Below are 16,850 nucleotides of genomic sequence, written 5' to 3'. Positions count from 1 at the left end.
AAATTTCATCTTCGTATATTCTATTATAAATCTGTCGCGTTGCGAAGATTTATATAAACAAAGAAAAGGAAAAAAGGGAAAAGGAAAAAGATATTTTTACCAATCGTAACAAAAATGCGACAACAAAAAGTGAAGGGTTGGATTGCAGCATTCGGATTGGAATTACATCGCGCAATCTTGGGGTATTGGTAGGCGCGGATGCAAAGGGATGTAAAAAAATGTCCGATAAAGCGTCCAATCTTCCAATAACCGCGCGGCACGCGTCCCATTTAACGCAGTTTATACTCAAACGCGGTGGTGCACCTCCGCCGTTTACGACCTTCGCATCGACGTATGAAAAAAAAAAGAATAACGAGGAGATATTCAACGATTCAGAACATGCTCGTGTGTGTTTGGTTATATTAACCCTTTGCGCTCTGTACGGCAATATAAACCGAAAGTGGAGCACCTCATATAAAATTATACGGTTAATTTTTACGGAGAAAAATGCGAAGTATTAGGAAGTTTTTGCAATACCGTTTATTCAGATATGGTGAACGCTAAGATCAGGTTATCTTCTTAACAACTAATTAAGAAAAGGATAACGTGACTTTTTAACGTTCATCATATCTGGATTCACGTTATTGGAAAAACTCCCTATTCATGGAAAAAATTCTGTTGAAAAATCTTAGCTAGATATAGACTTGAAAATAATTTTGTAGGATTATTAAAATAATTATGTAGAAAGAGAGAGAGAGAGAGAAAGGAAATATTCAAGTATGATGAATAATGCTGCAGAAAGTTTTGATATTCTAGAGTAACTAGTTTGAGCGTCTTACATAATTATTTTGACAGTTCAATAAAATTATTTTCAAATCTATATTTAATTAAAATCTTTAAATGCTTCAACCAAATTGTTCTTTCCATATAATTTTAAAACATTTATCTCTTCACAGAAAGAATGGTTACTGAAGTATCTAAAAAATTGGTTAGATACAGATCTGAGAGAGAGAGAGAAAATAATTTTATTCGATCTTCAAAATAATTATATAGAACGTTTAAGCGTTGATGACAATGTTGCAAAAAGTTTTAATTCTAGCCACCAGTTTTAACGTGCTACATAATTATTTCATTATTTTATGGTCCAAAATTATTTTTAGATCTGTATCTAATTAAATTTTTAAATACTTCAGCGAAACGATTCTTTTCATTATTATTTCATCATTATTTTAATAACTGTTATGTCGTTATTAATCGAGTTAATAAATCTCTTAATAAATACATTTCAAATTTGTCTCTTTCGTCTTGCGATTTTGAATACAATCGTATCGAAATATCCATAGCACCGTAGCGTAAAGAGTCAAGATTACCGGGTCAACGGGACTGACGGTGAAGCGTGTCATGCTGGCAGAATGATAAAATGTCAGATAGTGAGAGACCGGTATCGTGCTATCGGGGACAACACAGTGTGAAAAAAAAATCCGTTCGGAAAATGCAGATACGCGTCAGTTCAACGAATAAAAATTGAAAGAACTCATATGAAAAATTTGTTATAAAAATTACGAGGCGAGCCTGAAATATCATTGATCGTATTACGAGCGTGACGCGTGGTGCAATAAGGTAATAATAATTTACATGAGTACGAAACGTCTCCACCCCCGGCATAAAACGTCCGCATTGTTTCGTGGAGCTTATGCAGGGCGTTCCACCACAGCGACCATTTATGCGTATCTTCATGCAAATTTCTGTGCTGCGGACTTAACGCTACGAACGCCAGATGAACGCCAAATGAACGTTCATCATCGTCGTGAACAAGAGGAAGGACTGATAGTGGCATGATGGATACTGGTTGCCTGTGTCTCGTACCATTCTTCGCAAACTTACGAAGCAAACAGGGTGCCAACTGAACATTTGTACCCTTTTTCGAAATGACTCATTAAACAAACAAACAAAAAAATGAATAAATCGAATGAATATTTCGACTAATTTTGACATTTTTTTGATGATTATCTTATTTTATGTGATTATTGTATAAGTATCTTGTTTTTCTCTTCTCTCTTTTTTTTACCTCTGCAAAGAAAAGTGGGTTCGCCGGCGTATTGTGTAGGGTATGCGGGGGCACGATCGCCCGGAAGGAAGTAGGGGCAACGTTGCTCCACGGTCTGGCAAAAGGATCGGCAGGGCCTCAATCTGGGGCCGGTCCAGCTGCCCTCCAAGGTATTCACGTTTTTCGGACTCCTGTGAGCAAAGTAAGGCACCAGGGAGCTGCACACCCATTTCCTATACGCCTCCTGCAATTAGAATTATCATGCACCGTTAGAGTTAATCTTTTTCTACAGTATACAATTTAATTATATACAGAGATACGAGAGAGATAATGTATATCTGATCTAACAATGAAATAAAATTAAATTAAACGGCTTAAGATTTAAAGCTTAAACAACGGCTTATTGTAGAAGGTTTATGAAACTTTGTCTAATTACTTCTGTATAATAAAATTAAAGGGACGTTGGAAGTCAATGCGATAAACAATACGCATTTCTGGTAATAGAAACTCTTTGATAATTAGACGTACACAATTAAAGTCGCAAAAGTTTACATCTCTATGTAATAATAATATAAATTGTTCATAAAAATTGTATATTAGCTTAATTATTATTTTATGTGCAAAAAATGCAGAAACTTGGAGAAAAAGTTCAGTAAAAAAATTTTGTATTTTTCAGTTGAGGCTTTTAATACGAGCTATTATACAATTAACCTTCTCAAGCTATTCAAGATGCAATTAATGCAAGTGAAAGATATATTATGTATATTACAAAGGAATATTATAAAATAAGGAAGCGGAAAATGGATAAACTAACAACTTAAAGAACATTAAGCATTAATTCTCCGAAGCTCTCAATTAATGTATTTTCTTATTAACATGAAGCTTTCCTGCATTTCCTGTCAGAAACATAATTTTTTTGAAAATGCATTTATATGTTGGAACATGTAAATAATTATTAATACAATAATTTCTTTCGGGTATTAATTGTATTTGCTTTAAAATGGATCTATTTGATTTAGTTAGTAAATCTCTGTTATTATTCTTGTAAGACAAAAATATTTTATCTATTTTACAGTCTACATTGTAAAAAATTGCAATTATAGTGGATAATTTTGGGATCCCTTATTAAAGGTGTATGTTTATACACGTAAAGAGAGTCACAACAGACAAAATCTTCTTTATAGTAATTAAATAATCTGCAAAAGTAAATTTACAAAAAAAATTTAAAGTTAAGTTTAAAAAATATTTACGTATTATATTTTCAAACAAATTACGTACAATTTCTCTTAATTTACATTATTAATATGTATAAATATAAAAATGCAAATATAATACATGTGATATAGCATAATTTTACATATTTTTACTGTAAATTATGTAATTTTTATACATATTGTTTATATCATTTTACACAATTTTTTTTATAAGTGTATATTTTATTCGTTTTATACTTTACAAGATTTAAAAAACATTGTGAAAAAATGAATCGCAATGCGATGCCTATAAGTTTTATTGCTACATCATCGATCTAGCAAATTTACATTCACATAATAGACGGTGAAATAAAAAGTGAGCTATATAGAAAATCGAATATGCTTGAAATTCGAATAAAAGCTCGAGAGATGATTCCAATGTTTGAAGTCCCCAAGGAGATCACAGGATAGGTCAGATCCGTTTATAAAACGAAACTTGACGGCGAAAGGGCACCGCGAAAGAAGAAGAAAAAGGCATAGCATCGATGTCGATGTCGATGTCGATCTAGACGTCCGTCAAAATTAGCTACTTCCCGCGGGACAGACTGGTTTTATATGATCATGCCACGTTTTTCGAGAACTATTTGTCAAATATCAAGGATCTTTGAGGTCAGCTGACGAAAAGTCGGAATAGGCAATAAGGCGTGTCGGTGTTTGACCCACATAGCCACCTTCAAATATGAACACCACGATGAAGCGCACATCCTTCCGAGAGCATGCTATAATTACATACCGACTGTGCGGGTCTTTTATCCACCACTAGGTTGTCCCTGGAATCCTTACGTCGCTACAAACACGGCTAAAGTCAGAGTAAATGTACTGAAACGTCCCTCGAAATTTGAGAATGTGAAAAGAAGTGAAGTATTAGCTCTAATCACAAGAATTGATAAATTCCTCGCCCTAAAATCCCATAGTTTTTCTCTAATTTCCAGACAAAATTTCATGACTTTCCTTAATGCTTTCAATATTTCGAAATTTTTTGTATTTTCATCTTGACTTGGAAACTGTCAAATATTTTGTTGAGAGAACAATTTAACATAGCAATATAAATTAACATTATTGACACTGTTTGCATTAAATTGTTAAGTTGAATAATATTCTAAAACTACATGATCGCATATCAAATTTCTTTAAAAGGCAAGAATTTTTATTTTTCAAAAATTTTGCAAAATTCTCTGATTTCTCTGATTTCTACTTTTATGATAACCCATAAGTGTCTAATTCTGTCGCAAGGGAAAGACGGAATTAATAACAGATACATTCTTGCCTTCGGATGAAGGATGACAAAAGTAGTCCCGACGAAAAAATTTCTTTGCATAATACGCGCTGCCTTTCAAAGTTATCCAACTCTGAACTTCTTCTTTTAAACCAACCCTGAGGGAAACATATACAGGTGACATGCTTCTAATGGATCTATCTTGCATACTAGGAAAAGAAAATTTGATCCGCGACGAAATTTGTCGTCTCTCCTCGGCACGAATTTAACTCGCGAGCCTGACATTTATCGAAACCTTTTGATTTTCAATCAACTGTAAGCAATTAATCACCGGATGAATCCTTTGCCGAGCGAGAACGAATCAAATAGCGCATTTCAATTGGCGCAATTAATTTCTCGCCACAGGGAGCCTGAATGTAAATAATAATTAAGAGGTACATGACTCGTTTTCGAAACACCCGATAGACTCCACCTTTTGGCGTGGTCCTTGAACAGAGTTTATTAAATTCGCAATGTAATTTCGCGATCACGACTGGAAAAAGGGGAGTAGATCAAAAGCGACAAGGGTTGAAGCGTCGCCACTTTCCGCTGGGAAAACGTTGCGCACTGGGAATTCCGAAGATAAAAGAGTAGCAGTATTGTAGCAAAAGTATAAGCAAAGCTATAGGACAGGGGGTCGGATTTGTAAATAGGCTAACCGAAGTACAGCTTTCGAGTTTCGTATCCCGAGGGGTCTTGCATCCTCTTAAAAGCGAGCTATAAATAATGCAGATATCTCCAACTTTTTAAATATTTCGCTTCGCTGCTGGATTATGCGCAATTTACTGCATCGCATAATAAATATTATTTGAGATACATTTAAAAGTGACGACATTCAAGCTAATCAAAGCTTAGAGACTCAAGTCCCAAGGGTCCCTACACCATCTCTTAAAAGCTAAGTATAAATAATTCAGATGTCTCCAACTCTTTCATTTCGTTGCTGGATTATATGGAGATTACTTCGTTGGAAATCCATTGAAAGATATTTCTCTTAAAATATATTTAAGGAGTGACAGTATTTAGAGGTCTGCGCTTCCAAAAGTTGCGAGCTTTAAAATCAAATGTTAAAAGCTCAGCTGAGCTGTGCTCTTTTTCTTTAATTCATTAACAAATATTCCTGTTTGTATTCCGAGAAAAATGTCGATCCAATTATGCAATGGCATCATTCGCGCTTGTATTTGACCGAGAAAAATCAATTCAACACGAAAGCCTCAGGCAATCGATATAACAAAGAATATCGATTACCCTCGAGAGATATTCAACGAGATATGGATATTGACCTTATCGAGTATCACACGTATGTACGATGCATCATCGAAATACGCAATTTCTTTGAGTGGAGCACACTGAACGAGTAACGAATTCCTGACGCGCTGTACTATTGGAACGAAAATATTCTATAACGAGCAATATGCAAGAAATACTGCATCTCACGCGATCTTATAGTTGTTGAACGTCCTTTTTAATGTTTTGTCAAAGTTAAATTATAAGCAATACAATTAAACAAAAAAGACCATAAATGTACAATTTTCAGTTCAAGCAAATTGTAAAATTGCTTGAAAATGTACAATTCACACAAAAATATTAGAAATATCTAATACAAGTTAAATAACATAAATTAATCAAACTAGTCAAACGCCGATACTCTTCAGAGAAGCCAAATAAGACTCGAGAAGAAATATTTTTCGTGATATAACGAAAATTCATTTCCGACCTTTCTGTCGAGTCGCTCCAATTCGCCATAATGGCGATGTCGACGAGGAGTGGCAAGGGGAAAGGCTTGGTAGGAAAGCATGAGAAATAACCGGGACAACAAATGCAGAAATGCAAACGACGACACAGAGGAGGTGAGGGGAGAAAATGGCGACAATATTATTCGATGATTACTGAAATTATAATGAAAATTTCAGTTCACGGAAATGCATTAATACTCTCTAAAATCGCCTATACGAAAATGTACAATAAAAAAAGTATTTTACACTTGTGTTAAAATCTCGTCAAAATTTTTGAATTTTTAACATATCTGAATATTAATTTAACATAACTTGATTGTGTTATTTACATGTTTTAAATTGATATTTAAGATTTTTTAAACATTGTTGAAATAACACAATTTGCGAATAAATGAATGAAATAACATAAAAATGATAGTAGTTTTTAAGATGTAATTCTAGAATAAATAAGTAAAAAATAAATACACGTATTAATTTCACATATTATAAATGTTAATTTTGCTGAAGAAATATATTTTCACAATTTATTCCCAAATTGTGTCAAAGCGTTACATACTTATGTTAATTTTGTTTTCTATACAATTTTGTATTAATATTTTACATATTCATTTTGTGTTAAATTAAAGATTTGGATAATTGTTTAGGACACATAAAATGTGTTAAATTCATCACAAATTTTCCAATTATGTAGTTTAAAAATTAAAAAGTAATCATTAATGATCAGTAAATCGCTCAGAAATTCTTTTATATTTTAGTAGATCGTATATTTTAATAGATTTTTCAGTAGATCGCTTCTTTTATATTTTATAATACAATAATATTTTTCTATAAATTGTCAGTCAGTTTAAAAATAAATTTAAATATAAATTACAATAATTTTTTACACATAAAACATAGAATAATTTTTCTTTTTTCAAATGACAATAAAATATATTTATTTAATTTTCACTCAATTAAGATTAGTTCTCGCATGACACAAACTGAGACTGCGGTTGCATTAGCATACGTCTCTGCTTTAACGCGACCGTTAGTTTGTCGTACGCTTTACCTTCAACGCTACAGTCCTCTCGAGCAGTGCACGAGGACATAGGCAGGATGGCCCCGCCACGTAGGAGAAGATAGGTACTTACACCTGAAGTACCCTCCAAGTCAGCTGACCCAATTCTATCTTCTACCCGACGATCTGCATTGGTACGAACCAGACAGATGCGGTACCTATCATCCCTTTCTTCTCGTTTCAGTCCTCTGCAACCCTACTTCGTGCCAATCTCTAACCTGTTCACATTACTTCAATTCGTCCCTTTCTCATCCTCCGTTTCTTTCGAATATTATCTAATAATCATTAACGAGATTCTATCGTTGAATTTTTGCAAATTTATTTCCTTTTTATCTCATTTTTTTTTAATTTTAAGCTTCAAGCTTGAATCGTGATCTTTTTGAAGTTCTGTATGACACGAATAAAGTTCTCGAATCGGAGCTTTTTCGAAGTTCTGATATGAAAACTGGAGATTCGTGGAAAACGGAGCGTTTACTGTATACTTTACACAGTACGTTTGATTCGCTTGAGGATTACAAAGATGGAACTTCGTTTCGCAAACAGCCACTCTGAAATATGTATTAAACAAAGGCATACTTAAAGTAGAATTGAAAAGAAGAAAAGCAACAAGCGAATGCGGAATATTGCTATATTATGCAACATGACAAATGCGATTGTATTAGCTGCATATATGTTTTATATGTATATATAATAAACTATAATAAAATATGCTCGTTATTGCGTCACATTATATATTACAATTTTCGATAATTTTTAAAAAAATCACTCTTGTTTTAGAAATATATACATATTTCTATTAAATAAATAAGCATACCTGCTCAAAATACAGGAGATTCAGGTTTGAATCTCAGTTGAGATAATATTTTTTGCAATTATTTACAGGTTTTAAGATGCTTATCAGTCTCAGATTATTAAGATTTTTTCAAGATTAATAATCTATAAGTATCATTATTATTAAATTGTTTGTCAATTTAATTTGTGACATTACTACTCTAATTCTGTTAGGATTTCGTTTCAAGATTGAAAATTAAATTTGACGCGCAATTTGCAGGACTGAATATAGTAAGTATATAAATTTATACCGAATTATTTAAGCATTAAAAATCCAGTTTGATCATTTAAGACTTTCATTTCCTATTTATTGTGTATTCACATTACAGTCTCAGAAGATATTTTGATAAATAATTTTCAAAAATTTCTCAATTTCTATACTCCGGTTTTCCAGCAAGAGACAGATGGCACAATGTGACAGAGTAAATCATTATATCCTTTTTGTTTGCCAATGTTAAACAATAAAAATAAAGTGATCACTGTGTTACACTGTATCTCTTGCTAGAAAGCTGCAGGAGATCAGTTGTGCGTCATTGCTAAATTCGTGCGCGGATGAAATGCAAATGTATTGAATGCCGAAATTCGTGATTCTGAGAGTCGCAAAGTAAAAAGAGTACAAGAATTAGGATAAAAAAAATTCCCCGCATCCTGCCAAAGGTACAATGGATAACGAAATGACAACGCAATCGGCGCGGGAAAATTCCAGCGCCGCGGTCAAAGAAAGGCAGAACGAGTGTTCCCACTATCCATCTGCCCTCGATCACCCGCGCAATCTGGACCAATCGTTATCATGTAATCTGACGGCGTTCCGTGTAGTCTTGCCTAATCGATAACGAACCGCTGTTCCAGCGAGATTAAAAATTAAAATTTTCGTTATTTGAAAGGCCTTAATTGTGCTTCAGTACGACAAAAATTTTTTCATATATAATCATATATAATCATATATCACCAAGTAAAATTATATAAAAATGTACATAATTATGTACATTATAATTATAATTATAATTGTATATCATTTTATATAACGTTTCTTTTATATATATATAGTTATACATAAATTATTTATTGTGTATTTATATATTATACATAACAATTCTGGTTTTTATGTTTATACATAATCTGTGTTATAGTTTATATATAAATTTACATAATCATATGTGAGTATCTATCTAAATAGCTTTTTATATAAAACAAATAGGAAGTTCCAAATTTAAATCTTGGCTGAGGTAATATTTTCGCTATAAATTATTTGCAGATTTTAAGATTCTCATTAACGTCTAATTATTAAATCTAAGTAATTAATTCTTACAAAAATGCTTATTAGTACCAAAATGATTATTAAATTTGTTTGTTAATAAAATGATATTACTACTTTAATTCTGCTCATGATGGCGTTTCAAGACCGAAAAAATTTCAGCGCGCAACATGCAGAATCAGATATGTTTAAAATTCACATAGAAATATTTAAGTACTAGATTCTGCTCTGACCGAATTTTCGTATTTAATCAGATTTATTCTCATTGGTCTAAATTCGTATCATACTGTTCACAATTAAATATACTTGTATATCCAATTATACATAAATGAAAAAATTTTTTAGCGGGACGCTAAAAAAATATTTTAAACAATGGAAAACCACATATGGGGATGTTTCTATTGCAATCTTGATGTTTTTTTTAGGAAAAAGCTACGTGATCGCGGTTATACCAGAGCATAACTTCGACTCGCTACAAATTGACATATTCTGCACGCAACAAAAATGTGGCTCTCTCTCTCTCTCTCTCTCTCTCTCTCTCTCTCTCTTTTTCCCCCTTTCTCCCTCTCCATTTTACTGTCGCTTTTATGCGCATACAAATGGAGTCTAAATGAAGTATTAATTCGGCGTTGCTATATCATGACGTGGTTATTGCGCGACGAACACGCGCGAAGTACCACTTCGCTATAAAGTTGTCCACGATGTGAAACGAACGCAAAAGGAAATGTCTCTCGCGCGAGGGCAACACGCGCCCGCGTGTGCAAGCCGGAAAATGGCGAGATGGCTCTTGTTAGCCCTTAGAAGCTGCCGCCTCTTCAGCACCTTCTCTCGAGAAACCCCGAGCGGGCACGTTCCTCCGCACCCCTTTTTTGTCCTCTTTACCTCTGTCCTATCTTGCACTTTAAAAAGTGGAGGTCATAAGTCATACTCGAGAAAAATTACACGAGCTAAAAATATATATTCCATATTTTACTCTTTCGCTCTAAATCAATAAATAATGATTGATGTTAGTCCCAGTGAAATTCATTAGTCACAGTGAAGTTCAACTAAAAAATTGATGAAACATAGAATCCTTAACCTGTGTTAAAATTCAATGTATACGGTATTGGAACGCAAATATCGGTATTTTAATTATATAACGCTCAAACTCCCTTTCTTTTCTAGTTAAACTTCACTGATTTAGATTTAGGAAATAAACTTATCATATGAGTTTTTTAAAACACCGTGTATGTGACAAAAGCGGAGTTTTCCTAAGTGAATTGTTTTGCGGCTATAAGAACTGCAACTTGATCGCGATGTTTTCAAAGAGCGTTTTTTCACCCGTTCTCTGGAAATCATCGTCGTTTATGCCGCGATGGACACCCTCCCGTACATTGTGCACGAGTACAACGAGAACTCGTGAAGGGATTAAACGAGATATTGAGCAGGGGCTCGCAGGCGTGAAAAAGGAAAAGTCACAGTGCAAACATCGTAGAGGAAAAAACCTCCCTTAACTATGCGAGGAAGGAAGTAACCCATCTGCAAGATAGGGATAAAACAGGATGACGTCGGGATATCGTAAATAAGAAAGCGGTAGTTGCCTGTCGAAGGGGACATGTCGTTCTCGTCGTCGTTGTCGTCGTTGTCGTCGTCGTCGTCGTCGTCGTCCTCGTCGTCGTCGTCCTATCGGATCGGGACACCGACAGCAGGGGTGTGATGCGGCACGAGGGGGTGGCCGGATAGGAGAGGGATGGTCGCGCGGCGGCAAAAGCAATGCCCTCAGTCAGGGTGACCTAGTTACCTGGCCCATATCTGCGTTCTCCCTCTCCTCCCTGCTACTCACCAACCCAAAATCCACGCGCTTGCTCGCCATCATCCTCCTCAATTCATCCCCCCATCGTCGTCGGTGTCCCGAAAGGCATTCGCTCTCTTTTTTCCTTTTCCTCCTCTCTCTTTCTCTCTCTTTGTCTTTTTGTCTTTCGCTGCAATTCCCCTTGAAATCTCTCAGTCGCAGAGTACAGCCGGGAAGGCGATTATCAATGCGTTCACGTGCTTTCTATCCTCTCACAACCGTCACTCCGCAACTCAACCATCCCCGTCACAACCCTTGTTTTCCTTCGTTTCCCTTTTTTTTTCCACACCGGAGACAGCTTTGCCGCTCGCAGAAAGTTGGACTCATTACGCAGTGATTTACGGACGAGATAATGGGACTGGGGGACGTTGCCGACACGAGAAATTTGCTTGTGTCGGCCGCGACCATCGCGCGGAATCCATGCGAGCACGGGCAGTCGGTCGATCGGTCACCGGAAACGGAAAGCTCGTTCCGCTTCTGTACTGTACTTTATCCTATACTCGACGAGCGCGAATTTTATTTCGAGTTTTATTTTATTTTCATTTTCACAAGGACACAGGATTGTCACAAATTCTTAAAATTCCATAACTCTTCCCTGATTTCCAAACACACGGTATTTCCCGACATTCAACAATATTTGGAAATTTTTTGTATTCTTGTCCTGATTTGAAAACCATCAAATATTTTGTTGGAAGAGCAATTTAACGTAGCAATGTAAATTATTATTAATGTTGCTAACGCTGCTTGTATTTTTAATTATTAAGTTGGTAATATTCCAAAATTGTGTAAGCTTCTCTGTCCTTTCTCTGATCATTTTCAATTTCTCTGACAACTCTCTGATTTCTCTGATTTTGTGGCAACCCTGATATTGTTCTGCAAATTCTGAAAAATTTAAGTCGATTATTATTTTTAATTCAATAGATAAGATCGACTTAAAAACTGTTTTTTGCAAGCGGTAATAAATGGCTTCATATGTGTATAATACAGTAATTTAATTTTCTGTTTGTAAAAATAATACACTCTATACAACAAACAAAAATATATTTACATATTTAAAGTGTATATGTAGTGGTAGGTATTTTTACACAGAAAACTAAATAACACACACACACACATACACACACACACGGAGGCACTTATTATACACTTGGATTTAGAGTGTTCTCGCGCACAAAGTGAAGATAAAGTGTTCATAATTAACATGCTAGTTCATTCATTTCCGCGGCACAGATTTAATATTCGTTTAAATTAAATTTTCTGTACATTTTAGTGAGGGTTTCATGAACATATAAGACTACGTTAAAAGACAAATTAATTAATTCATTAGCAACAAATTAATTTATTTAGCTAAAAATTTGTTGACATTTGACTTCTCTAATATTTATGCAAGTAAAGTAGAGTAATTGAATAATATGATCTCTGAGAACAGACTACTTTTATTCCTTTTTAAAACTGTAGACATTTAACAAGACTTAAATAATTCCTTCGAAGGCTTTAAAACAGCTAATAAACAATCACGCGAACTTCTTTTCTTACAAAAAGTACATCCTGTAATAACGGCTTTAACGAAGCGCACGTTTGCAATGGGAAAAAGATAAAAGATAGGGGAAAAAGAGGAGAAAAAAAGAAAGAGAGATCGCACAATTAATCCGGGAACTCGATCCGCAACGGAGAAAAAAGACCATCCAAATACTGGCGGTATAATTGGATTAAATTCCACACCTCCGCCTCGAGTCACTCATTTGGCGGCTACCGGCGACGTTGCTTTCTGCCTATTCTTTCTCTTTCCATTTTTTTAATTTTTAATTATCATCGCGGCCTCTTTTCAAGACATTAAATGCACGGCGTGCCTAGAAGCCTCCTCCCACACATCATAATTACTAACAAGGATATTGACGCGGCTCAACCGTATCACAGTAATTTTGTATGTGTATACGTATCCACACACTAATAATCCATGCCAATACTCTTATCGTGAGCCGAGTCACTCGACAATCGATATTTGTTATCGTACGCACAATACTGATCGGTGCGGCGGTCCGTAAATTATATTCGATCAACAGCGCATTTGACTCTATCGAATCACAAGCGAAACTGACCAACAAATAAACATACGCAATCCAGTTATTTATCGTCCGTAATCTTGTACACACGAGTAAATTGAACTTATACAGGGTGACAAAAAAGTTTGTGTTTATAAACTTTTGTGTGTTTATCAAATCATTACGCAGGTAACAATTTGATGTTATATTTGTCGCCACTTTTGGTGCTTTCTAGCGAGAGAGACACAGTGTAACATAATGATCCTTTCACCTTTGTTTAACATTGGCAAACAACAAGGATGTAATGATTCATTGTATTACACTATGTCATTTGTATCTCTTGCTGTGAAAAGCACCCTATCAAAAGGACATTAAAGTCATTAAAATGGCGACAAATAACATCAGCTTGCTGAAGTATGGCTAAATTCGAATTTGTATTTTATAGCAGATAAAACAGATCTGAATTTTAAAAGGATTATAAATTTCATAAATTCGAGATTCAAAATATATCAAGTATTCAAACCGTGATCGGTTTGGATACACTTTTTTATTATTTAGGTATCGCTTGAAATGTCCAGATCGGCTCTACTCAGAATTGGTGACGGTAATAACGGTGGAAGCTACTCACTTAAATTCGTAAAGGAATTTATTATTCAAGTTAAGGTCGAGAGTTCCCTCGAGAGCAGTGGATTGTTATATGTCCGAGTCCTCTCTCATCAACGTCGGATTTTCTCCACATAAATCCACAACAAGATGAATTTCGTGCGAGCATCGAAATTCTAATATCGCTGCCTCCGCTTGCCAATTAATCGCGCTCTAGATAATGAATGTATTTCAACCGGCAAATATTTTCCGCCGGTGATCACGGAGGCGCGTATCGGCCGCAGAGTTATTATATAATAGGAAGACATTTTATCCCGTAAATCCGGTATTACTTCCGGCGCTCTGTATGTGCGTCCCGCTTCCACGTGTGCCACCGCCCCTGAAATCCGGATGCACGAACATGTTGCAATAACTCGCTCATAGCGAACCCGAGAAGGGGAAAAATGCGAAAAGCGAAAGGATTTAGAATTCAATATCGAGTGATTTTTATGCTCGCGCCACTCTCAATCTGGCTGTTATCGAAACTCGAAGCACTGTCCGGAAATCCGATGTCGAGAGATATTGCAACTAGTAAATGACTTAAAAGATATAATTGACTTGGCGCATTTGTCTCTCGATTATTTCGTTCTATAAAGTATTATATGCTCCAGTTCATTATTATTAAATAATAATGAAAAAACGAATTGTACTCTGATTAGCCGTTAAACTTTTCGCTTATTTTAACCTTCTAACGGTATGGCAATTTTCAAAACGTATTTTTAAAACGTATAGGAAGATGGAATCTGATCTGATGCTCTGTTTTTGTTCATTTTTTTATCTATTTTATATATAAAATGGATAAAAGAAGCAAATAAAACTTTTTCTCCATTTATAAATAAAAAAATAAGTTAAACATTATAAAATAATATTAGAAAAATATTGCACAGTTCAGTATGATGACTGAACTCAGCTATTAAAAAATTAATAGTAAAAAACAAAAAAGTTAACAGTGATAAAAAATTGACTTATTGCTCTCAAAATAATAAACATTTTCGAAGTACATTTTTAAGTATTTTGTCTATTCTGTAAAACAGATATTACAGAATAGACAAAGTGCTTACTATATTTTATTTTGAGATTAAAGCAATTTTGTTACAACCACTGTTTTTTTACTGTTAACTTTTCTTTCGATAGCTGAGTTTAGTTATCACGCAAGAAAAAATGTTTTCTTCTACGAATTAAAATTTTGCTATCCATACTAAACTGCGTAATATTTTTCTTATCATAGTATTTTATCTACTCTGTAAAATAGACGAAGTCATGGGATCACACACATATGACACTTATCATTAAGAGTTAATAATCAAAATAATGAAAGTAAAATAATATTTATTATCTTTTCTTATCATTTAATTCTGAGATGTCTTTTGGAAAACACAGAAAATTTCTTCTTAAGTGCAGTTCATAACAAAAGAGGAGATTTAAGGGAAAAAGCTCCTGGCATTTCGTGAAGAAACGCGAATCGTACACCGACATGTGTAACTGCAACTCACTTGCAACTCGATAGAGTTATCTGGTCATTGGAAAGACAATTGCCCGGAAGACAGCCGCTGGCAAGTGTCACTTTTGTATGCACACAAAGCGAAGTGGGCGCGCGAGACAGAGTCTGGAAAAAAGGGCAGCTTTACGCTTTGCCACCTTTTAGCGAATGTGCATCAGGAATTTTACATGTTTGCCGAACGAACGACTTAAATTTCACGACACGTTCCGATAACAGAGGCTCTTCAAATCGCATCTTTCAATCAATCAATTTGTGAATCTCTATTTTATCCAAATACCACGATTTTCGAACGAATGCCTTCCAATTATATATAGCTTTTAAGTATAAAACGTTCTCAATTTTTTGCATTTCTTAGTTAAAGACGATAATAAAGCAAAAAAACTAATAAAATATTAAAATTGTTATAAAAATAAACAATATTTTTTAATAAGACTTTTTAAATGTATTTTTGTTATAAAGTGTCTTTTTTGTGCGACAATTGTGGGGGTGGCTATAAATTATACTTATGGATGCTCCCTCGCTACTTTCTAATTCAACTTAAACATCAATTTAAAAAATTGAGTTTTGATTCAACAAAGTTTAATTATCATTGAACTATTTACGGACACGTGTCTGCAGACACGTGATAAAAAGGGTTATCAATTAAGAAGATCGTCAATTTCTTCAGCAAGCGAATATGTTTTCCACCAATGAGATCTCGCAATAAGTCAAATAACAATGGACAGAAACTTTTTTTATTCCACGGGCGTGATAATTTTCTTCCTTATTCCGCGATGTTAAAAACGACGAGTCATCAGGAGACAGCTTTAATGAAAAATTATGTGCCGGAAATAAATCGTGAGGGTCCACGGAATATGCAAATTTTCAGTTTATTATCACGAAAATAGAAGCTTATTTTTTTATGCAAATGCAGGTAATGCATCGTGAGTAGAACTGACCGTCATTACTTTATACAATAATTTATATCACAATTATCATGTATGATTAATAATAAGAATAATTAGAAGTAATAACTATACATTTGTTTTTTTTGTAAGTAATAAAAAAATATGAAATGTAATAGGTATATCAAGTGGAATTTAATTTCTCAAAAATTTATAATAATCAATTCAGAGTTGCCATATTTAATGGGATTCAAAAATCTATTTAATAAAAATTATTAAGCTATATTAATGATATTATTAATACGAATTGACGACAAAAGCTATAAATTATCGTTGATTATCGCACTCGCTTGTCCGTACAACACTAATTTCTATTTTATTTCGCATTAATATTATGTACAGGTTCTGTGTGGGAACGCGACGCGGCCTTTCTCGGCCGACGGCGTCGAAATCCCCGGCGTCGTTTCCGGCAAAGCCGTATAATTACATTATCTGTATTTTCGACCGTATAATAGGCTTCAGCAGGGAATTCCGGTTTTC

General features: G+C 34.4%; 1 protein-coding gene across 1 annotated transcript in view; it reads right to left on the bottom strand.

The window, feature by feature from the left end:
• The window catches only part of Mid1 (calcium-permeable channel component Mid1), a 124,984-nt gene that overhangs the window by 34,677 nt on the left and 73,457 nt on the right, over positions 1–16,850 (bottom strand). The window contains exon 2 of the mRNA XM_011062074.2: positions 2,048–2,270. Coding sequence (XP_011060376.1) covers positions 2,048–2,270 — 223 coding nt within the window. The remainder of the gene's footprint in view (positions 1–2,047; positions 2,271–16,850) is intronic.

Source organism: Acromyrmex echinatior, chromosome 12 (genome assembly GCF_024713525.1).
Source record: "Acromyrmex echinatior isolate Ae372 chromosome 12, ASM2471352v2, whole genome shotgun sequence".
NCBI lineage: Eukaryota > Metazoa > Arthropoda > Insecta > Hymenoptera > Formicidae > Acromyrmex > Acromyrmex echinatior.
This window is presented reverse-complemented; position numbering and strand designations above follow the sequence as displayed.